Here is a 26,175-nt window from a genome sequence, read left to right on the forward strand (position 1 = left end):
AGCTTTTATTATAATGCATTACCAACTAGTCCACTTATAATGCATTACTAACTAGTCCACCTATCCATCCTTCTTCAAATACTGGTGGCAGTGAAGCGCATCTCTGGGTGTTCTCTTCTATATATATATTTTACACGGTTGATAGAATAAAAAGTGCGCTTCGCCAGCTGACACCTTCTTCGCCAGCTAGCGGCCCCTTTTTGTTGCGTTCGGCACGTGTTCGCGCAGGCGCTAGACAGTACGAGCGCTACAAGTGCAATAACTGAATACGTATATTGGTTTCCTACAAAAAAACATCGTTATTCCGTTTGTTTTGCAGCCGTTCCGGACGGGCCAGCTGGGACCGATGCAGTGGAGCGACGCGACCCACGCCAACTTTTCTTCTCCGGCCGCACGGCCGTGGATGCCGGCTCATCCGGACCACGTCATCAGGAACGTCGACAATGCCAGCGAAGTCATCGACACACTCGCCAGGGCCGCGGAACTCAGAAGCACCGTGGTCACGCTGTACATGGCGGGTGTGCCGTCGCTTCGACACCGACGGTGCAACACGAGGCTCGTGCGCCGCTGCGGAGAGGTGTTCGCCATCGAACGTTTCTATCCGCGTCGCGCCCGCTACGCTGTGGTGGCGAACTTTGCGCCCAGAGGAGTGACCCGTGACCTCTCTGACCTCGGCTTCGAAGGCAACGTGGTGGCGGGAACGTGCTCCAGCCTCCCGACCCGTGTCAACTTTCGCGAGCTCTACTTGGAGCCTGGTGAGGCGCTCTACGTGGAGATCACCAGTTGAAGAGCGAGACGGAAACTTTCGAGGTGACGCAACGTGAAAGGTCATTCCACCCACTGCAAACAGACGTGTTCGTTGTCGGACCAGCCTTGCGCGAGTCGTCGTGTGTGAACTTTTGGGCGGCAGCGACGCTAGTTCTCGTTCATGTTGAGGAGTGCTTCGAGAGTGCCATTTGAGAAAAGGAGCGGTCGGTGGTGATGTGAATAGACAGTGATTGCACTGACTACTCGTAGCAGTTCTTTTTTGGTCGGGCCATTCTTTCGTGAAACATCACATGTGAACATTTCGGGGGTCATGACGAGAGAGTCCGTTCGTATGAAGAAGGTTCGTTGACACAGGTATTTGATGCGGTAGTGACCCGGCGTAACTGTCATTATACCTGCTCAGTCAAGAACTGCATGTGAGGCCATGTTCGCGTGAATCATGGCTCGCACACGCTTGGCGGCATTTACAACAGAATTGGCTCGTGCAGCGGATTGCCTCGAGACAACCATTGGACACAATTGACGCTTGGTGGTAATATGACGTGGTGATCGCCATATACTCCTTAAAAACTGGACGGAATGTTTCGAAAACTTTTTTCTCTTGTGTTCCAGCCATCGTGAGTGTCTGTGCGACTATGGTTGTAGCAAATATGCGGAGTACGTTAGTACGAGGGTGCTTCGAAGACACAATTTTGTTGTGACGAAGTGGTTACTGTTGCTGTCAGCAATACTGTGGAATGGACAATTGCGGTTCAAAGAAACTGCTTGACCTTCCGTTACAAATACTCAACGTCAGAGCATGTACTGAGGTGCCGAAAAACACCGCAGCATCTCTTCAAATCCTCTGAAGATTATTCATGTCACTCGAACAATTGCCGTCTAGAAGGAAAACACTTTGTGTCAAAAGCTAGACTTAAAACATTACGAGCTGTGTCCCTTTTACAAACTGCAATGTGGTTCTTCAGAGTCCATGGTAAATGACTATATATACTGGTGAATACCAAGATCAACGCTTAAAAGAATGCTGGATGGGGAGACGCATTTGTGAAATCAAAAATACCAGAGCCGGGAAAAGTTATATCGGTAACACAGATTTGTACACGTCTACCACGAAGATCACCGAACTAGTATCGCGAGAGTTTGGGTGATGCCAGTCTGCCAGAATAAGTGGCAATGTAGGTATGAACTAAAACTTGAAATGAACAAAGGTGAGATACACTGAGTCGTCTAAAGTGCAATACACGAGGTACAGAAGAGCTACAGAGTTACTGTGTCATTAGCTTCGCTACAATAGGCTTACAGTAAGGAGGAAGCTTGCTCATTGGTACTACCATTATAGCGTGGTTTCGGTTATCCCGTATGGACGACCTAATTGGAGATACATGCTGTTTAAGAATAAACGTGGTAGGCGGTAATTAGCCGTGTCAATGGTCTTGGACACGGATATTATTTTTGCCACAATTGAGGGTATTGCAATGGCGCACAAAGCACATGGCGCAGGCTTACAACTGTGCACCCCTGCCATTTCTAGTGTCTCCATCACAAGGCTTGACTTATACAACCAGTGCTCACAAACGCACTCGCTTTTCAAGATGAAGACCGATACCCATATGAAGTGTGTTTTAGCGATCGTAGTGTATGCCTGCAGAGAGCCGGCTACGGCAAATGTCCCAAATACCCCAGGCTGTGCGTGCTAAAGTGAACATAGGGGTAAACTCACGAACAATTTAGTCGAACTCTTCGAGCGAAATTCGCATTTGACTTGTGCCTCATACACGAAGGAGGCGACGCAATATGTCAATACAATAAATTCAACTCGGGTTGTTTGTGTGTGGCAATGCCAGATAAAGATCGCCTAGGGACGTTCTTTTAGAGTGAGGCACAATAGTTCTGGCGAGCAAGCAGATTTACTTTGGCATAGAGAGGTCTCCCAAGAACAGCATGGGAGAGAACGTACAATAACTGAACTCTGAAAACTCGCTCTCGAAATGACAGTTTAGGTTACATGCCTTTGGGCTCGATGGCATGTAGCCTTTCATTAGCTCGTGTATGGAAATAGATATGTGGGAACGAAAGATTCTGAGCTAGAGCTTTTATTCATTTACACTTAGGACATCTATGTTTCTTTTTTCATTGTCGAGGAACATCGCACAAGCAAATACACTTGCGCATTTTTACTATTTATTGGGAATGCCCACTCATTATTTACCTCCTATTTTTCTGTGAATGTTGAAATGCACATATAGTACTGCTTGAAACAATGTCAGAAGAGTGATTAGAATTGAATAGGAAGTGTCATCTGGGAAAGTTTTATTTAGATTGATTTTCACTCACTTTGTTCTTTACTTTATTTTTGTTAGAAAAGCACCCATTAGAAGAAACGAAGCATCCTTTATTACGGAATAGCCTTCAACTGCAAACAACGGTGTGGTCAAAAGTTAGGGCTTTCGACATTCACATAGCCAAGGCATTAAATTTGCGAAATTAGTTCTGAAAATATCCATGTTGGCTTGCGTGATATGTCATTTCTCAAGCTATAAATACTTAGTTCGACAGCATATTATGATGAAGAAAGTGGGTGGACACTGTCATAGATACCATGTATGATTTAGCAGCCGCCGAACAAAAAAAAAATATTCCATGGACTGTTTCCTGTGCTTGCCCAACCAGCTGTGACAGTTCATGCCTATTGTACATAGTGTAACAAATGGTAAGTAGGAAGCCTTGTTGCGTACCACTGTGTCACACATGACATGAATCAAGATTGTAAGCATTGCGACTGTAGAGCTAGAACCCGCCTACACACCTTTTAAAATCATCAGATCGGAAGACAATGCTCCAAGGTAAAATTTGTTTCTTTATAAGGGAGAGTTGTCTGAAATATGACATGAACTGGGATAAATAAACGTTCTATTTACTGTAAGATCTTGTATTGTTCGTCCTATTTTTTTTGCTCTTACTAAAAGGAGATGAAAACTCTTAAATACCTTAAAATTAGATTTTTGTTTCCGCCTTTTAGTGTGTTGTTGTCGCAAAAGACATTTAGCATGTTTACAACAGCACCCTTATCTGAAAAGAAAGCAGGCGTCAGGGGCATACCAACAACGACTACAGTATGAGTGCTTCACCTGCCTGAAATTCTACATCTGCTTCTTCCTGTGACTTATCACAATATAAATAAAATCAAATATTACATCATAAATATTTCTTTGAATGTCGAGATCAGCAAATTGGACTATCTAACCTGTTATCAAATTTCCAGTGCTGTCGCGGATGAGGTAGTATAAGAATTTCTCAATGCAACAAAACCTTCTGGTGCTGGTGACGTGCTGTACCTGTTCCTTTGACATCGCACCACAGATAGATAGGTAAACGAGTAAGTAAATAAAGAAGGTAGCGTGGGATGCAGTTCTGCATCACTAAACAGAGAAATCATACATCCATTTGGGGCCTGGTAACCTAGAAGTCATTAGAAGAGGGCGAAAAGGAGCCAACAGTAGCGCTACGTTCAAGTTCGCGGCTTCTCCTCCCGTGACCTCATCTATTTGGCATCGCCTGCCCGGTAGTACTCATTGGCTTCTCAGTAATGTATGAGACTGAATTGTAGCAATATTAAAATAACTTTGCGCAAGAAACACGACTAAAAAATAAAGCAGCACATAGCAAGCCAAACAGATTTGTGTCCACTTCACACAGCAAGTCCCTAACTTCTTTGCAGCGTTTGCAGATAGAGACAGCGTTTCCTTTTTTTTCATGCACATTAAATGTTGTGTGTGCTCACATATCGCCAATATTTAATTAGGCGCTCCATATTAGGTGCTACTTGCTGTGTATCATCTTCCGCGGGAATAGCACAAAAATATCGTGTTTAAAATGTCGCTAATGCTTATTGCCCTAGCTTTTTACAATGTAGCGTAACACAACAAGGACATTCGAGACTCTTTGCCGGTTGTACTAACACCTATAGTAAAGAAACAAAAGGGAAAACCACCGCACTTTATGTACTAGTATGGAGATCCTCGATATTTCTGAGTCTTTCAAGAAATATATTTAAACTGGTACCTTTTCAGCAATACCCATATGTGCACGTAATATATAAGCCGGGACAGCTTTAGTGCCATAAGTGAAGTCACCGGAAGCCTCACAAATGAATTTGTTGCGGCTCGAAAATCACACTTCTTCTGACATTGTAGGTACATACTTTATCGCAAACCGCGTCATACAGGATTTCAATGTTCGGATGTGAGGTAGACAAAGGCGACGGCACACACGAAAAAGGCTAGGCCAAGAGCTTTCTGCTTGCATTATACTACGGCTATATCATTTTCATTTCATACCTTGTATCTGTGATTCATTTCGCTTTCTATTTGAAAATGCTTAGTAAGATCGTTTCGCATTTTTGGCTACATACCACCTTTTAAGCTTCAATCTTTTGGGCTTACTGGAAGATTTATTTCTATAGCTAAGTTCGGCGCTGCTCGGTAATAAGCAGTTTAGCGTACCATAGTATTATATGAAATTTGTATTGGTGTTTACGACTGTCAATCCTGCTGGGTCTCTGAGAAGTTGAGTGCACTGCTAGATCTGGGAAAACTCGCACACACTACCAAAAGATGTGAAGACATGCCGTATGGAATACACGCTTTCTTTACCTCTTAGCATCAGCTATCCAACCGTGAAGGACAGGGTAGCTGCTGAAGTTAAGGCGCTGCACCTCGGCAATTTTTGCATGAGCTTTCGTGAAATTTTTACCTTTTCTTGTATTCTAGAACTTTGTTCACCAGTTTCACGACAGGATACTGCTTAGAATGCACGGATGTTTCCCACGCTGGGCATGGTCGTTACGATGAGTGATTGCCCTGGTACAGGAAAGCAGAAACGCACTATTGTGAAAGCCCATGTGAGTTTTTTTTCTTCCAAGGCAATCATTTTTCTTTCATGAGTCTGGAAGAAGTTTAGTTCAAAGAACCAGAAGGAAGTAGCGTTTGCGATGCTTTACACGCAGAAGTGTGGCACAGTGCGCAGAAAAAACAAAGTAGGCGCGCAAGATTGATGGACCTCAGTGCTGTTGCAGGGCTTTCGAGGCGCCGTTTTGTGCGCGGCCTTAGCTGCACGTCACATACTGTGTATGCGATTAGCTCGTAACGGGGTAACAAGAAAGGAGTAATTTTTTTTTACTTAAAGTTACGCAGACGGGATTCATTTTTTTTTAATATGCCGATGATGATGATGATGATGATGAAAAACTTTATTTATCCCTCTTTAAAGGGAAGGGGTCAATGGAATAGAGGGTGGGGGAGGAACTACTTGAAGTAGGCCTCCTTTATCCTCTCAGCCCACTCCAGGATGGCCTCCTGAAGATCGGGCCTGGAGCTGCGCAAGGCAGCCTCCCACTGCTCCTCACTAGATATTAACTGCTTGAGGAAAGGGGGAAGGGGGTGCTTAGGGCACCCCCACATGATGTGGTTTAAGTCTGCTTTGGGAGAGACACAGAATTTACAAGAGGGAGAAAGGTAAATGGCGGGGTGAATGCGGTGGAGGAGGTAAGGGGACGGAAAGGTGCGAGTCTGCAGCTGTCGCCACAGAACTTCACACCTACGCGGGGATTTGCCCATGAGTGGCGGAAAGGTTAAGCGGTCTAATCGGTAGTGGGTGCAGATGTCGTGGTAAGTAATAAGTCGACCCCGCGCTGTAAACGGTGCCTCCTCCGTGGCCAGGTCCGACACATCTGATGCCTGAGCCCGGACAGTAAATCCTCGGGCACTGGCATGAGCCGCCTCGTTTCCGGCAAGGCCCGCATGCGCGGGAGTCCAGATTAATGCCACAGTTTGGTGTAAAGGATGGGCCAAGAGGAGAGAAAGGGCTGGCTTAGAGACCCTACCCGCTCCGAAGTTATGTATGACTGCTTTGGAGTCGCTAACGATAACTGATGAATTTGGAATTGTGAGGGCCAGGGCTATGGCCGCTTCCTCCGCCTCCTCCGAGGAAGAGCCAGGAATGGAAGCGGCCGCAGCGACCTGGCCGTGAGAGTTTATGACTGATATTGCGTAATGATTTCTGTTCCCATATTCGGCGGCATCGACATAGAGCACGTCTTTAGAGGTGGCGAATTGTTTTTGGAGAGCCTTTGCTCGTCGCCTCCTGCGCTGTTTGTGATGCTCAGGGTGCATGTTTTTAGGAAGTGGGGGGATGCAGAGGTTCTCGTGTATGTGATGTGGAATGGTGTATTTAGTCTTGATGATGGGTGCCGGAGTGATAGAAAGGGTTTGTAGAATGTGTCGACCTGTTGCGGTGTTAGAAAGCCTGCTATATTGGGATGTGAGGTGGGCTTCTGTGAGTTCAGTAAGTGTGTTGAAAGTTCCAGTAAGCATTAGCCTATCAGTGGAGGTACGTATGGGGACTCCCAGAGCGAATTTATATATTTTGCGTAAAAGAGTGTCGATCTTATCTGATTCTGATTTAAGGAAATGTAGATATGGTGTTGCGAATGTAATCTTACTGATAACGAAGGCCTGAATCAAGCGGAGAAGTTCGGCCTCCTTTAGTCCGCCATGTTTATTGGAGACTCGCCCTAGAAGGCGCAGGGTGTGATCGACTGTAGTGTGGAGTGTATGTAGGGTATATGTGTTGAGCCGGTTGCTTTGAATGTGTAAGCCAAGCACCCGGAGCCTGTCCACTCTAGTTACGGGGATGTGGTTTAGGATGACCTCTATACTAGACATGTGTTTTCCGGACCCCCGGTGGGATGGCAGAAGTAGCAGCTCGGATTTTTGAGGGGAGCATGTGAGATTCATAGCCCCGGCATGAGCCACGACGGCATCTGCTGCGGCCTGTAGAGTGTCTTGAATCTCTCCATCGGAACCGCCAGTCATCCAAAGAGTGATGTCATCGACGTAGAGTGAAAACTTGAGATCGGGAATAGACCGCAATGCTTGTGCCATCGGCATCATAGAAAGATTAAAAAGAAAAGGGGACAGCACTGAGCCTTGGGGCGTGCCGTAGCTACCTAAAGCGTATGAAAGGGATTGCTCTGTGCCTATGTGTATCGTTGCGGTACGGTTGGATAGGAAGGTAGATATGTAGTCATATGTCTTTCCGCCAACCCCAAAGAGATTAAGGTCTCGGAGGATGGCGGAATGTGAAACGTTATTGAAAGCTCCGTGGAGGTCCAGACTGAGAATTGCTTGCGTATATAGACTGCTATTAGGTGTAATGATGTCATGCTTCATTCGAAGCATGATATCTTGGCATGACAGAGATTTTCGAAAACCTACCATTTCTGATGGATAAAGATTGTTGTCCTCCATGTATTTACTAAGTCGGTTGAGGATGACGTGTTCGAGTGTTTTACCTAGACAAGAGGTTAGTGATATAGGCCTGAGATTAGAAATGTTGAGTGGTTTGTTTGGCTTTGGGATAAAAATTACCCTGGCATCTTTCCACGAACTAGGTAGGGTGCCTGTGTCAAAGCAGTGATTGAAGTACGCCGTGATGGCTGTGACAGAGTTGTCGTCTAGATTGCGGAGTATTTTATTGTTAATAAGGTCGGGGCCTGGTGCTGACATTGTGCGCAGGGTGGCGAGGGCATGGCGAACCTCTGCTTCCGTGATAGCGGCGCTAAGTAGCTCGTTGGGTTCGCCAGTATATTTTGGCATGTCATACTTCTGAGCGGGAGGCAGATGTTTGTGGCGGAAGTCATCGAAGAATCCGTTGAGATTGTTTTTGTGTGCATGTAGCAGTTTGTTTATGCTATGGTTGTGGCGTGTGCGCGATGTGGTAGGGTCTAATAAGTGTCGCAAGAGTTGCCATGTGCGCTTGTTATCGAGGTTGTCATGTATGCTTTCACATACCTGGCCCCACTGCTGGCAGGCCAGTTGTGTGGCGTACTCCTGGATCTGAAGGTCTAATTTGGCAATTCTGAGTCTTAGTTTTCGGTAGAACCGTTGCCTCTTCCACCGTTTGAGAAGAGACTCTTTGGCTTCCCACATGTGTAGAAGCTTGGAATCAACCGTAGCGAGAGCGGTTTCGGGGGGCAGAGTGGTAGTGTGCGTCTGGGCGTCTGAGTGTAGTTGCTGAACCCATTCTGAAATGTCTTGCATGTTTGTGGGAGCTGATATCTGGCGGGCCTCTCGAAAATTGTCCCAATTGGTAAGGCTGAGGCGTTTGGGTCCAAAGGGTTTGTGTTTGAATTGTAGTGTGATGGTAATGATGTAATGGTCGCTACCGAGGTTAACTCGTGAGTTGTGCCATGTGACGTGTTGGATTCTGTGTGTAAGCGTAAGATCGGGGGAGGTGTCCTTAGCTACGCTATTGCCTAGCCTGGTTGGCGCATCGATGTCGTTATGTAATGTGAGTCTGTGGTCTTGTATGTGGATCCATAGGGCTCTGCCCTTAGGAGTAGAAACGGAGTGACCCCACAAATGGTTGGGTGCGTTGAAATCTCCAAGGATTAGGAGGGGGTGGTGGGTGGCAGCGGCAATAGCTTAAGCGAAAAGGGAGTCAAAGCGGTGATGTTTGTCTTGTGGACGGCTATAGATATTGAGAATGCAAAGGCCAGGTGCATCATTTTTGCGAGGAATAATTTCTAGAAAATCGTGCTCTATATCGACGCTGTCAAATTGGGAGTGATTGGCAGTGAGGTGCTTTTGCATAAGAATTGCCGTATCGGGCCGGGAGACTTTATTGTTCTGATAAACATTATAACCTGGAAAGCTGATTAGTCCGTGAGTTTCCTGAAGCGGAATGACAGCTGGGAGATTAGAAGAGGAGGCTAGAAACTGCTGGAGGTGTGCTTTCTTTTTTCGAAACCCCCTACAGTTCCACTGCCACACTTCAAACTCGGAGCGGGTCGGGTTATTGGCCATTGTTAAGCGGAGCTAGTGGGGAGGCGGATCGAGCAGGTGCAACTATGTTAGGGTGATTCGCGGTGACTCCAGCTATCCAACTTGTAGTTTGTTGGATGTGTGCTTGTACGAATTCAATAAATTTGTCGAGCTTTTCATTCCTGGATGTGTAATCTGTATTGATTTTTTCAATTGCAGTGAGTATATTATGAAATTTAGTCTCCAAAGCGGTTAGCCTGTCGTTATAATTTAAGATTGTCTCGTCCAGGGTGTCCTCTGATCGCGGAGTGCTCGGAGTTTTACGTTTGCTCGGGGGAGGGTGAAGCGGTTCCCGTTCAGTGGAAGGGCTAGTGTCCATGGGGCGGTGGGAAGAGGTTTCAGGTAGGGCTGATGGATGATGAGTCGAAAGGGTCGTGTTAGAGAGAGGGGCTTCAGAGGTTGAAGTAGAGGGGTGACGAGATTGGAGTTCTAATTTAAGTCTTTGAATTTCGGCTTTTAGAATTGTATTTTCTTCAAGGAGGGATTCATTATTAGCAGTCTGGTTTGAGGAGCAGCTGGAAGAGGCTACCTTAGCCCAGCTTACCTGGGGTGGGTTGCGCGAGGAGTTGGCGAGAGTAGGGCTTGATGATAGAGCAGGCCAGGCGACGTCTTGGGTTGCGTAGCCAGGCCCGCGGTCCTTGCTTTTGCTGCGACTTCTTCGCCGGCTTGAGTCACGAGTGCGGTCGAGACTGGGAGTTCGGTTGGTGGGTGAAGTGTCTTGTTTATGCCTGGGACGTGTAGGGCGTGGTTTGAACCTTTGTTTGTACAGTGAGGAGCCGGTTTGATGGTTTCCGTTGCACACAACACATATCGGGTCACATTCATGGTCCATGGGTGCGTCTTTCATTCCACACTTGGGGCAGAGTGTGTCGGTGGCACTAGTGCAGACGTCCTGGCGATGACCAATCCCGCGGCATCGGATGCAGGCTTCTACCTTCTGCCTGAAGGGGCGGCATCGAAGTGAACAGCCGTCGTAGTTGACGTAGAAAGGGATGATTTTGCCTTGGAATATGACCATGATGGTTTCAGTATTGCCCAGGCGTCGTGCTCCCCCAATAATCAATGTTGGGTTGCATCTGCGGAGGGTTGAGGCGATGTCATCTTCTGAGTAATCTGGGGGCAAGTGAATGCATCCTCTGCAGGTATCGATGGGATCAGCCACATGTGTGGCGACTTCGTAAGGGTTACCATTGAATTGCAGACTCTGGATGTTGTGGTAGAGATCTGCACGTTCCATGTCTGGTGTGCTGATTAGAACGGTATTGTTGATGGTGTTGACACGAATTTGGTCAGAACTGGTGCGGTCGGTGATGGGGAGCCCCGCAGCCTTGAGGATGACTTGTCTGAGGATGCATGCATGGATTCCAGCGCAGTTGAGGCCCCCACGAACTCTTAGGATGATTTTATAATCGCTGCGCGGCAGCGGCGGGGGCTTCGGTTCTGCTCTTGATTGAGTCCTATGAGCCACTGTGGGGTATGCTGGTGTGAAGGATGCTGACGCTGTTTCGAGAGGTTATCGTGGATCTCGCGCCAGGTGCGCGCCATCGCGCTCCGTTCCTGCGCCCATGCTAGGCGGAGCTAGGCCCAGCAGCGAGACGGTCAGCCGAGAGCCCTAAAAAGGGCTGCGGCTCGCGTAAGGGACGTCGGAGTTGCTAAAGGAACTGTCAAGAAGTGCCGATAACACTCACATAGGTCCAGACAGGAAATCAGGCTCTTAAAGCGATTGGGTAGGCACAAAAAGAAAAAATGCAGGAGCAGGGGCAACATGCGACCGCTCGCACCGTCGTCCTAATATGCCGAAATACGTGCCTGCGTTGGAAGCGGTTGAATGCACACATCTGCGGGAAAAAATTACAAATGCCTATCGGTACTTGCGCACAACGTAATTAACAAAATATTGATTTTGCAAGCCCCACGCCCTATTGAAATCAATGTTCAAATGCTTCCCAACGACTATGATGAAATGTCTCAATGTTTAAGTTAATCTGTACTGCACTTCCGCTGCTGGGACTCGCTAAGAAGTGGTCTCATCCAGGTTGGCGCATATACACTGAGCAGGCGATTTCATTTACCATGATTGTGGCTTTAAACTACGTTACGGGGTGCGTGGTACAACATGTCACGCCATCTCGAGCCCAATGTACGACATAACTGTGCAATGTGAGTCACAAAATATTTTGAAGGGCGCGCGTGGTGTTCGTATAATCTGCTATGTTGTGAAAAACGAGAGAGAAAGCACCCGCCTTATGTGACACTCGAGCACCTGCCGGCGGCTTGGTTGCGGACGCGGCGCGTAGGCTTCCATAAAAATGTACGATGGCGCTGTCACTGTTTCTGCGTGATATCAATAACCAAAGTAGAGAAGAACTGTTGCTTGCAGCAGGTGGACTAAACCACTCGAAAGGTACCCGCGATTTCTCCGTGCGAACGCCACGTTTCTAACGGGGTACTGTCTGAAGCCTGTGAAAAGCCATCTGGTAACAGCAGCACCTGTTAATACTAAGATCTCGACATGGAGAGCTACAGCTGGTCCGTTATCTAACCTAAAACCATGCGTATGAATCAACATTTATACTAGAACCCCGTATCGCACAGAGTATTTAGGAAGGGTGAATGCATTGACCTCCTCAAGATCCGATATCACCGCGGGAGCAAAATGTCACTTGCACTTGAGCTCTGGTCTCTCTTGCACTTCAGGTTCAGATCTGGTTCATCCAGTTCAGTGTAGAAGGGTGCTGGAAGAATTCCAACGTTATACTAATGCAATAGAAGGCAGACATTCAAGAATTAAAGAATGATTAACCTATCAGAAGGGGCTTCATTTCAGAAAGGCAGAAAATATACACCAGGGTAATTTCTAAAAGAATGAGGGCGACACTTGACTTCAAAGAACCAAGACAGTGAGCTCGCTTCGGGAAGGTTTGTTTTACAATACCTCACATCCATGTAATCATCTGGTAGTTGAAAATCTGCAAAGTACAATACACCTCTCTATATGGCTATCGCAGATTACGAAAATGCATTTCATTCCGTAAAGGCGCCAGTAGTCATTTGGGCAGTGCGCAATCAAGGAGTGCAGGTATCTTAGTGAACACCTTGGCAAAAATCTAATAATGACACTACAGCTACCGTAATTCTCCTCAAGAACAGCGAAAAAGTACCGTTCAAAAAAAGGATGAGGCATAGAGACAGAATCACTTCTATAGCATTCGCTGCACGCTTAGAAGTACTCAAAGAATTAGACTGGGAAGCACTAAAAGTAAGGATCAAGGGGAACTATCTCAACAGCTTACACTTTGCAGGTGACAATTTCCTGTTCAGCAATGCTGGGAATGAGTTCCAACATATGGTTGAGGACCCTAGCCAAGAAAATTCAAAAATAAGGTTGAAAAGTAACAGGCAGAAGACGAAGGCACTGTTCAATAGCCTGGCAAGGCTACAGGAATCCATGAATGTTGGGCAGCCTGTAGAATCTGTGCAAAAGTATCCTTATCTAGGTCAACTATTCACAAGAGACCCTAATCTTCAGTACAAATTTTCCAGAAGAATAACAATTGGTTGGAACGCGCACTGCAGGGGTTACCGAATCCTGACCCGCAGCTTTCCGCTCTACTTGAAAAGAATTGTAGTATTATTGCATTCTTCCACTATTAACTGTAGAGTTATAACGCAGAATGTCACGTTTGCTGACGTGTCATGCGGTGACGAAAGAATCGAAGCTGGTAATCGGATGGGTTGAATAGGCGGAGATATAATCACAAGTACTCATACAGAAGCCCACGAGATTCACTTACACAGGCTATCCTCAAACGTGCGAGGTCTTAGCTGCGCGCGGTTCCGCAGAGCTCAAGTCACTCTCCCACTATCGCTCGACACCCTGGCTTCGTGGCACACGTCCCTGCTCAGTGCACACACACACAGTCACCTTCGTCGACAGAAGCACGACGTCTGCGGCGCAGACAGCTTGGAGGACAACCGGGTCAGCGGCAGAAGCGATTTGATGAAAAGTCGATCGGGCCGTGGCTCTGAGTAACAGGCACGATGAGAACTAGGTCGCAGGAGCCGGCCATGTACGGATGCGGGCAAAGCCTCGGCACGATAGCTTACGATCCGTCACGAGGCTGCCCAGTGGTACACCCGAGTATCCCTTGCGGGACTGGTTCCTCGAACCTCACTGTGCTCGTTCTATCAGCCTTCGTGGCCGCAGGTGCCAGTTCGCGCGTGCTTTCTGCTTCTTGCTCTGTTTCTGACAAACATGATGATTTCTTATGGCCGGCTTCCTTGCTTGCTGAGGCCCGCGTCGCACCTCATGTGTACAAGCCGTCATCCTCTTTAACCACAATAAAATACGGGCCAGAAACTTCGGATATTAACAAACAACCTTAAGAATAAGTTAATGGCCTTGCAACTAGCGATGGCACAAAAATAATTTATACCTGATTTCAAGAACTGCGAAGAAGGTGGTGTGGGTTAGAGGGCAAATGGGGGTAGCCAATATTCTCTTCAAACTAAATAGGAAACATCGAGCTGAATAAGGCATGTAGTGTGTAGGGTAGATAACCGGGAACCAAATAGAGGTACACAATAGGTGCGATGGGTAGCGGATCGCGTCGAGGAAGGCAGATGATTAAGTGATTCGATGGATTTAGTAAAATTGCTGGCATAAATTGAGATCCACTAGGGCATTACTAGGGCAAGTGGAGGTCCCTGGAAGATACCTTAGTCTTGTTGTGGACATAAAAATTTACATGTGGCTGCAGCTTTAGATAATGATGATAATATAAAATGTACGATGCTGCTCTTGTGAAGGCGACATACTCGATGTAGCAACTGCAGCGCAGCTTTGTTGCCTAAAAGAGAGAAGCAGGTGGAAGCTGCTAGGACTTCAGTTTCTGTATGTCTGTGGTCATAGAGGTATCGAGGGTAATGTAGTGGCTGATAAAATGGCCACATCACTCACATCACTAAACACCTTTTCTACAGCTGCTGTCCCTGTCATAGATCTGAAGCCTTTCTTGCGTAAAAAACTGCGACAACACTGGCAACGCATGCGGAACGCAGAAATAACCAATACACTGCACGTTATAAAGCCACAGCTAGGTTTTTGGCCCTCCCCAACAAAATCACGGTGAACAAATGTCCTATTCTGCCGCCTCAGAATAGGGCACACATTTGGTACACACAATTTTCTGCTTACTGGAAATGAACCGCCAACCTGTGGTCGATGTGGTGAGAGGCCGACCGTCCTCCACGTCCTCTTGCAGTGTCGCAAAGCCGAACCTGAAAGAAAGAAAGAAACATTTTCCTCTTGCATATCGTTATTCCATACCTCTCCACCCAGCTAAGTTTCTCGGTAAAGAACCATTTTTCAACACCAAAGCAGTCCTCAACTTTTTGAATGAGGTTGTCTTACATGTTATGAGCCCAATAAATTCGTAGCGCATCCTCTCTCCCGAGGATGCCGCTGTGATAGTTGTTTTATATAGCACATGCCATGGCTATATGACACATGCCATGGCTATGACATGCCATGACACACCCACACACACGCGCACGCACGCACACGCACGCGCACACACACACACACACACACACACACATGCACGCACAAACACACACGCACACGCACAACAGCAGCAGCAGCTGCCGCAGACATGGGCAGTCAAGACACTGCGTTGCTCCTACACACTGCTTAGGTAAGGTGACTTTAAACAGTCCTTGGTGCAGATGCGTTTCCTTGGGTTTTTTTTGTACAACATGTATTAGGCAAAATGTCTTCCTTGAGCAGTTACTGCCATTTTGAGTAGCCAGTATGCTTGTTTCCAACGGCTTTCTAACTTGTTTAGAGCTTCTTTCGGGGGTTGATCGCGAAGACGCAGCAGTCTAAATTTAAATGTCACTGGCACCACCGGATGTGGGTTGCAGGTTATATACTCCTGAGGTTGCGAGTATTGCCACTTCGTATGTGATTATTATGATGATACTTATGATGATGATGATGATTTGTATAGTAATGATAACTAATTTAAAAGAGTTTAAAGGTGATTAGACCTCTCGTGGATGTCGCTCAAAAGTTGTCGCTCAAGTGCGTCTTCTTAAAATAAAACATGTGGTTCATAAACCCCATTCTAACCGCCAACTTGCCGAGGAAGATATTGCCTTTCATTGACTTCAACTATACGTTTAATCGCGTAGTAACCTTTCTGCACTTCTTCCCCTTCAGTTGAGTGATTATGTAAGTAATCTTGTCAAGGTGTGATTTGGAAATAACAACATCGTAGCATATACAAAGCATGATAAGAATATCTGTAAACTGTCTAGAAAAGGACATATGTTTATTATGCAAAATAAAAGTGAGGCGTGCAGACAGGAAACAAGAGTTGAGAAGTGGACAACACGAACGCCGACTATCAACTGAAGGTAGCACTGAGGCGAAAAGTGAAAGAAGACACAAAACTCATCTGCGCATGCTCAGCAATAGTAACACCACGTGTCAATCGGGTACACGTGCTGGTCTACGTGAGAGATAACTGTTAAGGCACTTAATCTCTTCCTTATGTAAGTTAATCGAAGGCTGACTCACGCACGCACTTCCACTATTATAGATATGCCATGCCTCTACCATAAGGCGCGTATCTTCATTCTGGTGCCTGTACAATATCGCGCATTCATCTGCCTGTACAATATCGCGCATTCATCTGACTCTGGCTTGCAGTTACAATCTCGGCAATGTAGCGAAAGATTAGAAGGCGATCCATATCTATAAGGCATGGCATATCTATAATAGTGGAAGTGCGTGCGTGAGTCAGCCTTCGATTAACTTAAATAAGGAAGAGATTAAGTGCCTTAACAGTTATCTCTCACGTAGACCAGTACATGTACCCGATTGACACGTGGTGTTACCATTCGTGAGCATGCGCAGATGAGTTTTGTGCCTTCTTTCATTTTTCGCCTCAGTGCTACCTTCAGTTGATAGTCGGCGTTCGTGTTGTCCACTTCTCAACTCTTGTGCCCTGTCTGCACGCCTCACTTTTATTTTGCATAATGAATCCTTACCAACTAGCTCAGCTTTCTGTCGTTCTAAGACATATATTCGCCCCATTATGAACATAGATATTCAGATGTCAGATGTACACTGCTGTTTCAAATGTCTTTTCCAACTTCATTGGAGGCAAATATGGTGTACTTTTTGATATGTGGGTGTCTTATGGAATCCTCGTAAATTTCTTCTATAAACACCATACAATTGCTTAGTAGTCGTTACTTTTTATGAGTGTTTCCTAAATGTAACAGAGGGCAGCTACAGTGTCAAAGCTGACTTTTCAGAATAATAGAAGGTAATCACAAGGCGTAAGCATTTGTGATACAGAAAGTGACTACGCTACACTACACTACACTACATGCTTCTCGTTGCTTATTGCTCTATATATGTGCGTGCGTAGATGCAGACAACCGACGGGTAACAACTTGTGATGTCAACACATGGCTCATAAACATTACCAACACAAAGCTCCAGAAATATGCCGATATATTTCATGCATAGTCAGAACTAACCTATATGACGCTGCCATTATTACGCTTTCTGCTGACAACATACCAAGGGAGCGATATCTCTCGAGGTACATAAAAAGTCACGCATTGATATGAACCTTCTTTCATTAGAAAAGAGATGCCAAAATACGTTCAGTTGTTATGATAATGCTCAATTTAATTTCTTCGTCGTATATTCTAAACTTCGCTGTAATCAAATCATCGCAGACAAAAAGAAATGGTCCATCGACACTCTAACAGCGTCTTAAAAGATATCGCTATGACTTGCAATGGTTACAAACCCGAAACGAGGAGGTGCAAAGCACTGTATAAAAGTGATTATATTGCCACTAAGCAGATTGTAGAGATGCCTGAAATAGCATGTAACAGGAGAAAGTGCTAGCATCCCGTTCTTATGGCGGCCAAACAAAGAACATGTAATTGCTTTGTCTGGAGTATCAACTGAACGCACATGTTTGACATAGTCTGAATCGCATCGTCTTCATTATTGCTTAGCGGCCAACAAAATAAAATGTTTTCTTGCTGGTTTCTTTTCTTTATATCCCCTCGGCCTAAGTTTGAATATTTACGGGTAAGCTTGAAGCTAGCACTCTTCCATGTATGTTTCCCCTGGTTTTCCCCCTCTAGCGGGCTGCACGCGGTAATAGAAAACTAACTAGCCCGAATTTCTTGCTTTACTTGCAGTATTACGCTCCTGTGCTGTTGGTCTTTAATTACCTTCAGTTTCTCCGGCATGAGCGAAAAAATCATAAACATGCTACTAAATAACCATCTAGAGGGTTATAACAATGCACGCGGAAGCCTTCGATGCCAAGGGCGATTTGGAGCTATCACAGGCCCTGGCTTCAATGTCCAGAGAAATCGATTCGAAGAAAGAAGAGGAGGGCTTGATGCGAAAGCAGCAGCATCGTAAGCATGCGGCAGCTGTCCCTGACGTTGACCGCCAGGACGTATGCTACTCCCATTACTATGTACGTGCCGACCGTTCAAATGACCCTGGACGGGCGCTTAGATTTGCGCCCATGCCATTGTTGGTTCTCTGGGGAGCGTTTTGTTCTCATTATGCGTACTTCCCGGAAGAACCAGTAGCCCGGTTGAGGTCACGTTTGGTCAACAATGAGATTCATGCTCGCGCATACAAAAGCCTTTCCTGTTTGTGTCCGACGCTTTGTTTTCTTTGTCTGTTGACGACTGCCCGTCGTACTCTTTTCCGGCTATTCATTTCCTGTATATATATATATATATATATATATATATATATATATATATATATATGTATATATATATATATATATACATATAGGCGTAGCGCCGGTGTACTCTTGCTTGGCGTACAGCATAGCAACGTGAAGGTCACGCGCTAAATCGCAATGCTTATGTGTGCTTTTATTGCATGAGTTGCATTTTGTATGTGTTCGTGTATGTAAATCCGTGAATAGGCCTGACATAATGTGTAAATATGCTGTGTCCACGCTGTCTACATCTTTCAGCGGCACCTTCGGTAGCTACAATGAGGCGACGGAGCTGATACATGTGCGCCGATCAAACGCATGTGTTATCCGAAGGCATGTTCAAATACAAAGGCCTATTGTATCTTTTACAGGTGACTGCGATGCGTGCAATTTCGTGATGACTGTTTTGTGCATAGAAAGGTACACGTATCAAGCAACATTCATATTTTATCTATCTCTTGCGCGACAGTGTGACCCACCCGGCCATTCTGAAGGATTGGCCGAAAACGGGCACACCCCAGTGGCACATGCCGGATGACTAAATCCAAGAAAGTAAAGAAAAACCAAAGAATTTGTGCTATGTATTTATCACCATTATAATAACACATTGGTCTACTTTAACGATACCGAAGAGCCAGCATTATATCTTCATGTTTCATGTAATAATCGTATATAGTATGACATGCCCAATCTGGAGGTTAGTAAGGTGGCTGACTGGGTTTCTTTACAAAACATGCTACACTTGTACCACGCTAGCGCCTAATGGGTACGAAAACGAGACGGGACGAGCGGTCTTGCTAATTGCACGCGTTTTCTCGTCCTTACACTCGCCAATAGCGGCGTTCCAATCTGCAGGTACGGGGTACAACCAAATTATGTGCTGGGTTCCGCGCTCGTAGCTTCTCACATTTATCACCCGGCTGCTATCGCGCTGCTTGCGTTTAGCATTCCAGAGGATCGACCATCGAGCCCAGTGGCACATACTGAGTTACTATATACCAAAAGTAAAGGCAATGAAATAATCATTTACGTATAATTCACCCTTGCATTTCGATTACGCTGGCGACAAGGCCCATGAAATCTAAACATTTTTCCCTCTCCTAAACCCTCTTGCCCTTTGCACTTTCCCCCAGTGCAGGTTACCTGTAACTGGGTGTATTCCCTGGTTAACCTTCCTACCACTCATTTGTTGTTGTTTTTTGCCCCCTTTCTCTTAAGCAACATATACATGTATCGCCACTGTGGACATTCATTCAAGAAGCTGATGTGAAGTCCTGCCCCAAGGGAGATTTGTGCATTGTCAATCGGCAGAGTTCATTCATCTTCTGTAATTTTCCTATAGTCTAACAGTACTTCAACGTTCTTAAAAGTTTCAACGCCGGTACATTCATAAATGCTTTAGAAATTCGTCAAAACAAGGAGAAAGAGAGCAAGGGTAGGAAAAGCAGGGAGGTCAACCAGACGAGCATCCGGTTTACAACAAGTAAAGATATAATGTTTAAATTCGTCCTAGTCCCGGACCAGGACGACTTTGTCTTCAACGGTGAGGCTTTTTTTTCGAGGAACTCGTATTGGGTTTTCTTTACAGCAACTGCTACGAACCGGTGGCTATTCATTTCCTATATATATATATATATATATATATATAGGCGTATCTCCGGCGTACTCTTGCATGGCGTACAGCATTGCAACGCGAAGGTCGTGCGCTAAATCGCAATTATTACGTGCGCGTTTATTGCATGAGTTGTATTTTGTATATGTTCGCGTATGTAAATCCGTGAATAGGCCTAACATAATGTGTAAAGATGCTTTGTCCACGCAGTCTACATCTTTTACGGTTTACAACAAGTAAAGATATAATGTTTAAATTCGTCCTAGTCCCGGACCAGGACGAATTTTTCTTCAACGATGAGGCTTTTCTTTCGAGGAACTCGTATTGGGTTTTCTTTACAGCAACTGCTACGAACCGGTGGATGTCCGATTTTACCTTTATTAATTACATCTCTTTACCTTGCGGGGTTCCGCAGAACTATTACGTCAATGTTTAAAGGTTTCTTTGCGGATTGTTCTATCACAGAGGCATACATTGGAAAATGGGTCGATGAAGTAATTGGACAAGTAATTGTGCAAGCTAAGGTATTATTTTTAATCCAAAGTCCCGATTCATTAAATCCAACCTTAACGGGTAACGAAACACTTTTGACCATCGGCTTAAAGGTTGAAGTCTCTAATTTGAATATTTACTCGTGTAATTGCTACATTTTATTATATTCGAATAGCTGATTCTGTAAAAGCAATCTAGGGGATAAACATCTCATTTCCTTATATTTAAATAACTTCGAACGGATCTCGTGGAACGCGCTGCATATTTAACAAAGAGATAATTTGATCGTATACTGCAATATACTTGCCAACTTGCTTTAATGATAGGGTACGATAGAGATACATTTACATGCGTGGACACACGAGATGGCTTCTGTATTTGCTACAGTGTGGAACGTACACTGCGCATACAAGTGGGCGTTGCTATTTTCCACGCACCGACGTATATGAACCACGCTCAATCTCTAACAGAATTGCCGATACAAGAGAAACTGAACTCAACCGACGGTCGCAGTGCCTGTACCTTCCTGCCCACCCATTTATTTTTTTGCGCGAACCGACGACCAAGCTCCCTGAAGCAGGGGCAGCGGTAAAACAACTTGCATTAAGAAAAGAAGGTAGCGGTACAATGATAAATGATGTGGCGGCAGGCAATATTAGTAACGGCCGCCAATTAAAAATCTAGGCCACTCTGAGAGCCTAGCGCAGAACTTGATGTATAAATTCAATATTATCTGCGAGCTTCCGACGGAGAATGAAAGATATCAAAAATTAGCATGGTTAGAAAATTGGCTGGGCTTCAATCACCAAATAGGATAAACATTCATCAGCGGGAACCAGGCCGCATTAGATGACGATGAGTCATTGCTTCAGAGAGTCCTTTGGCGTGTGCCGATTGCTTACGACCGAGCGTAGTAACGCATAGGTGAGGTGCTGCTAATTCGCCGTCTCTGACGTGGCTGGGAATTTGATTGAACTTCACTTCATTTCCACAATAGGTTTATTGCCCAGCAGAACAAGGTATAACAATTCATGTGTGTTATAAAAACATGGCAATGTTTCACAAAAAGAAATACGTTTTTTTTCATAGAAGTCGATGAACGAAAGCTTGTGCCACTGAGAAGCTTCTGAGTTTTCTTTCTTGTTTCAATTCTCATATCTCGGCCGCGAAATACTATACTCGAAAAGCGCAGTCACAGGTATGAAACTTGCCACATGCAATAGAAAAATATCTATGGTTAGAAATATATGATGAGAGAGCAGCCGGTGATAAAGATGTTACGTGACGGCGCGAAATGTTCCAGTTTTCTACATTACGAGAAATAGGGGGCAAAATTGGATGTTAAGGGGTTAAAGGGTTACGCTAACCGTTCCTTGCTTCTTCGTCGGCGTGTGTGTGGAGGCTTCATTTAGGCTAATTTTTCATTCATTCACAAATATACAGCTACGAAGCTTTCACTTCAAGTTTCAGATATTTTACAATATGTCTCTAACAGAGGAATAGGCTGCATGTTCCAACCACTTAGTGAAGTAAATGATAAGCACGATTACATATTGAAGACTCGAACCACTGTACATCCGTACGCTAGGCCACAATATGTGAACGACAGTTGCCGAGAGCATCCCGTTGTCACTTCCTTGGTATGTGCCGGTTTGGCCAGGAAGGCCTATGGGACAATCGGCTAGACTTAGCTCTACTATTCTAAAAGTTATTTAGCGCCGAACAATTTCCACTTCCGACACGCGCACTTTAATGAAATCAAAACTGTAATTAGAAGTTACACTCGAAATGAAATCATTAAAGACACTGCAGATAAGAGCATGATTTACATTTATTTTACTTGCTTACGTCCTTCAAGCTTCATGTTGAATATAACATGTCACAAAAAAAGTAAACTGAATGACAAATATGCGCCGCGTCATCTATAACGGTTTTCTTAATGTGTAAATCCCAGTTCTTCGATAACATTGTTTCAGAAGGTAAAGCATGAACTCTACAGTCGGTCACAACTTCATAACTTCAATCAAGCTTGATGCAGTCACAAAAACAGAGTTTACCTGGCCTTCACCTTTGAAGGAGAACCGAGCCAGCTAGAGTTCACTGAGTGCTTAATCACTTTGATCTGCTTACGTAAACACTGACACAATTGGAAATTAAAAGACTCACTGTTTCAACTTAAATATTATCCTTGGCTGAGCCGCGATCGCAAGATCACCCATTAAATTAGCCCTATGCCTTCATGCTTCATCCTGAAACCTCTGACACCAAGAATGCTCAAGCGAATAAAAAAGCAGCTCGTTTAAACATGCAATACCGCTTCGTCCCTGGGAAATGGCAAATCCTATCTTTTGTATAATTGTGAGTGGCTCTCTTTCACAGGTGAGTGATAGTTACAGTACATTTTTCTGATTGAAGTGTGTTTATAACCTTTATGTTGTCACAGACTATGGCCATTGGCTCTTCTTATTGAAACAAAGCGACACCACAAGACTGCTAAGTCTGACTGAGATTATGTCTCCACATGGTGGTAAGCACATGAGGTTGACTCATCACATATGCACATGAAATAAACAGTACTTATATTTCTAGAAGGACGGATAATCTATTGCTTTTATTGCGATAGCAATCACGCGGAAAAGGAAGGCGTGTTTGGACCATTGTAAGTGGCCCCACCAACGCCGTATTGGCTTTCTGGTATAAAGGCGCACGAGCTACCGGCACGTGATGGCCTAGACGACTGCGAGAGACGCTCATTGCGTTTGGCTGCAGCAATAGACAGATTTAGTTACACGTACGTAGAAGCTTCACGTACGCAAACGTGAAAAGCCTACGTACCTTACGTGCACGCCATCTGAAACGCTTTTAGCTACACGTACGCGACGCACGCCAAGAGGGACCCCGTAGCTCCATCTATCGGGAAATGTGAACACGGCGGTAGCCAATTCAATCCTGTCGCCGTGTTTCGATACGAGCCGTCTGCGCGCGCTCGGACCGCTATCGCTTGTTCGTGATCTTGCGGAACTCCCGCGCGAAGCTGTCTACGTGCGCAAGAAACGCCCGCAAAGAATTGAATCTCACGTACGTCCGTGAGATGCGCGTGCGCCCGCTACATTCTACGCATGCGCACTGCTCACACGTAGAAGCTCTACGTACGCAAAGCCTCTACGTACGTGTAACTAAAACTGTCTAATGACAAAAGCAAATATAGGCAAAATCCCGTCCGCTCAGTCGGGTCTGCTGGAGGCGGGGCAGCATTCTAGCTTCCATTGATTTCATGGGCTTTGTGCTGAAATACTTTAGTGTTATTGCAAAATAACTCTGCGGATTCGCTACCGCGATGTGTGCCCGGGTCTGAGCAGGACGGATTGCAGACGGCATGTAAAACCTAGCTTGTTTTCATCGGCCAATGACTGTTTTCCGTCGGTCCCATCTCGTGCGCCATCCTGGTTCGATGCCTACAGCGCTGCTGCCTGCGGTGCACATCACACCATCGTCGTGAGATGCCTGGTGTGTGCCAGGACACTGTTTCTTCTGCAGAACAGCGCATGCGCCCTGTCCTGCGTCGTGGATTGTTGAAACACCGTGTAACAAAGTTGAGCACAACGCTAAACCTTCAAATCGCTTTTAGCGCGTCGCGTTGGAGTGACCGTTTCATATTTTAAAGCATAATCTAGCCTCGAACTTGCGATTTTGCCGTGGTGGTGCTCTGAGGAGGCACATGACGTCACAACGCGCGCCTCGCCGCAGATATTTCTCTCTCTCGCGCTCCCTAGTCACTAATGCGCATGCGCCACTACTAGCACCGAGCCACAGGGGTACGCCGCGGCGCAGCGCCGCGCCTCCTGCCGCCGCTGTTTGGTATGACGTCATCCGTGTTCCTCATCGTTGCGATCGCCTCCGCTCGCTTTGCCAGCTGCGTCACATGCCTAATAACATGTCGGAAGATTGAAGAGGAGAGCTCGTGTGCGACGCAACCACAGTTGAGGCGGCAGTATTGACGGCGACAATTCTGATAAGCAGGAGGAGGCCTGGAATGGATATCGGAACGAGAAGAGGAAACGAATCGCCCAGGAAACAGACGAACAGTGCGCCGAACGACTGCTAAACGCCGCAACATAGCTGGACAACCAGACTAACCTCGATTTGCAATCAAGATTAACCAAGGCTAACCATGCTATGCCTTAGCTTTCGCTACGTATATCCTGGCATAGCCGAGCTAAGCCACTGCCAATTTCTTTCTGATTCTTTACTTATGCACTGAATATATTATTTAGGGCAATAACCTAAATTCATATATACAAGAAGCTTGGTATCGAAACGGCTGAAGCTACCTCCAATGAGTGTTTTTTTTTCTTAAAAATTATTTTGAAGTTTACGAGGCAACAATGAGTCTTCGACTACGCTTACTTTGCTATTTTGCCCTGTGTATTCCAGCTAGAGATACATTTTATATAGTGGTCATTTATATTTACCATTTCCACTCACACAGGCGGCTTTCAATTGTTTTTAGATGTGCTTGAAAGTGATGGCGGCTATTTTGTTCCCGCGTTTCTCCTGGAAAAAAATAAATCGTGAGAAATTTGAACTGGGATACCGTGCCACGACATGAGTGCATGTTCTTGCAAAGTGTATATACCGCTTCTATGTCGCCTCCAGCATGCCATAACTTCAATATATAAAAAGCGAAATTCTGCATCTGTAACACAGCTAATGATTCCTCGCAGCAGGTAAAATATCGGATTTCATGTAATACTATGTGCCATAATGTCCACCCAGAACCATGACTAGCGATCATTATTTTCAACGTTTTCATGTAGGGTTAAATGCTTGATGAACTTGCTCCTATTTCCGTGCTAGTTCAAGCTCTTTGTGAATCCTTCCCCCCCTCCCCCCCATGATCTCTCCTTCCTTCTCGAACACGTCGAACCAATTGAAACAAGCATTAGAATGACCGAAAAAAAAATATTACTGCGTACCGGCTTTCATCGTTTTTTTTTTTGTTTTGTATTGTCGCTTCATGCCTGGTGATCTTTTTTTTTTGCTCTTTCCCATATTTCGCAAACTCTCGGAATATTTTGCTGGGACCATGCGCAAAAGCTACTGGTAATCGAGAAGCCAGCGGTTCGCTGCACCAGAGCGGCGTCTCAGCTATCGACCGTGGCCTGCAAGACATCGCCAGGTGGCCACGTGCACTCTTTACATTGATTGGCTGCCTGTGCTCCTATGCGTATTTTCGACACGCTCATGCTTTTTAGAATGCACTGACATTTTGAATAGGCAGTCAGCGACTTTTCTTTTTCAATGTGCATCTGATTTCTATCGCTGAGCGTGGTCGACCAATGTCGAGGAGATCCAATTTTCGGCACAGGTGCGTGGAAGAAAACGTTTGTCTGCAGTAATGGCGCAAAAAAAAAGGCATAGACGAAGCAAGCTTGTCCCTCCGGGGTTTCAAAAATTTTCTTCTTGCGCAGATGACAAACATGGCGCACGTTGGTCGCCACAGAAAGACACAACAGAAGCAAGATCTCTTTCATAGGCTCTTGCAAAAGGAACAAAACAAGCTTGTCGAACATGAATAAGAAAGTAAGAAATTGTGCGAATAGTTTAAGCTTATTAATTGTATACTTTCGTTTGCTCG

The 26,175-nt window shown here is 45.5% G+C and overlaps 2 protein-coding genes across 11 annotated transcripts in view; one reads left to right on the plus strand and one right to left on the minus strand.

The window, feature by feature from the left end:
* The window catches only part of LOC135915267 (maltase 2-like), an 81,256-nt gene extending 79,965 nt beyond the window's left edge, over positions 1–1,291 (plus strand). For both annotated transcript variants that reach the window (XM_065448288.1, XM_070521928.1), the window contains one exon: positions 320–1,291. In XM_065448288.1, the coding sequence (XP_065304360.1) occupies positions 320–787 (468 nt within the window). In that variant the 3' untranslated portion in view covers positions 788–1,291. The remainder of the gene's footprint in view (positions 1–319) is intronic.
* The window catches only part of LOC135915269 (uncharacterized), a 282,983-nt gene that overhangs the window by 134,876 nt on the left and 121,932 nt on the right, over positions 1–26,175 (minus strand). For 6 of the 9 annotated variants that reach the window (XM_065448289.2, XM_065448291.2, XM_070521929.1 and 3 more), the window contains one exon: positions 14,848–14,930. In XM_065448289.2, coding sequence (XP_065304361.1) covers positions 14,848–14,930 — 83 coding nt within the window. The remainder of the gene's footprint in view (positions 1–14,847; positions 14,931–26,175) is intronic. The other 3 variants (XM_065448292.2, XM_070521930.1, XM_070521935.1) reach the window with 1 other exon arrangement.

This window comes from Dermacentor albipictus, chromosome 7 (genome assembly GCF_038994185.2).
Source record: "Dermacentor albipictus isolate Rhodes 1998 colony chromosome 7, USDA_Dalb.pri_finalv2, whole genome shotgun sequence".
NCBI classification, from domain to species: domain Eukaryota; kingdom Metazoa; phylum Arthropoda; class Arachnida; order Ixodida; family Ixodidae; genus Dermacentor; species Dermacentor albipictus.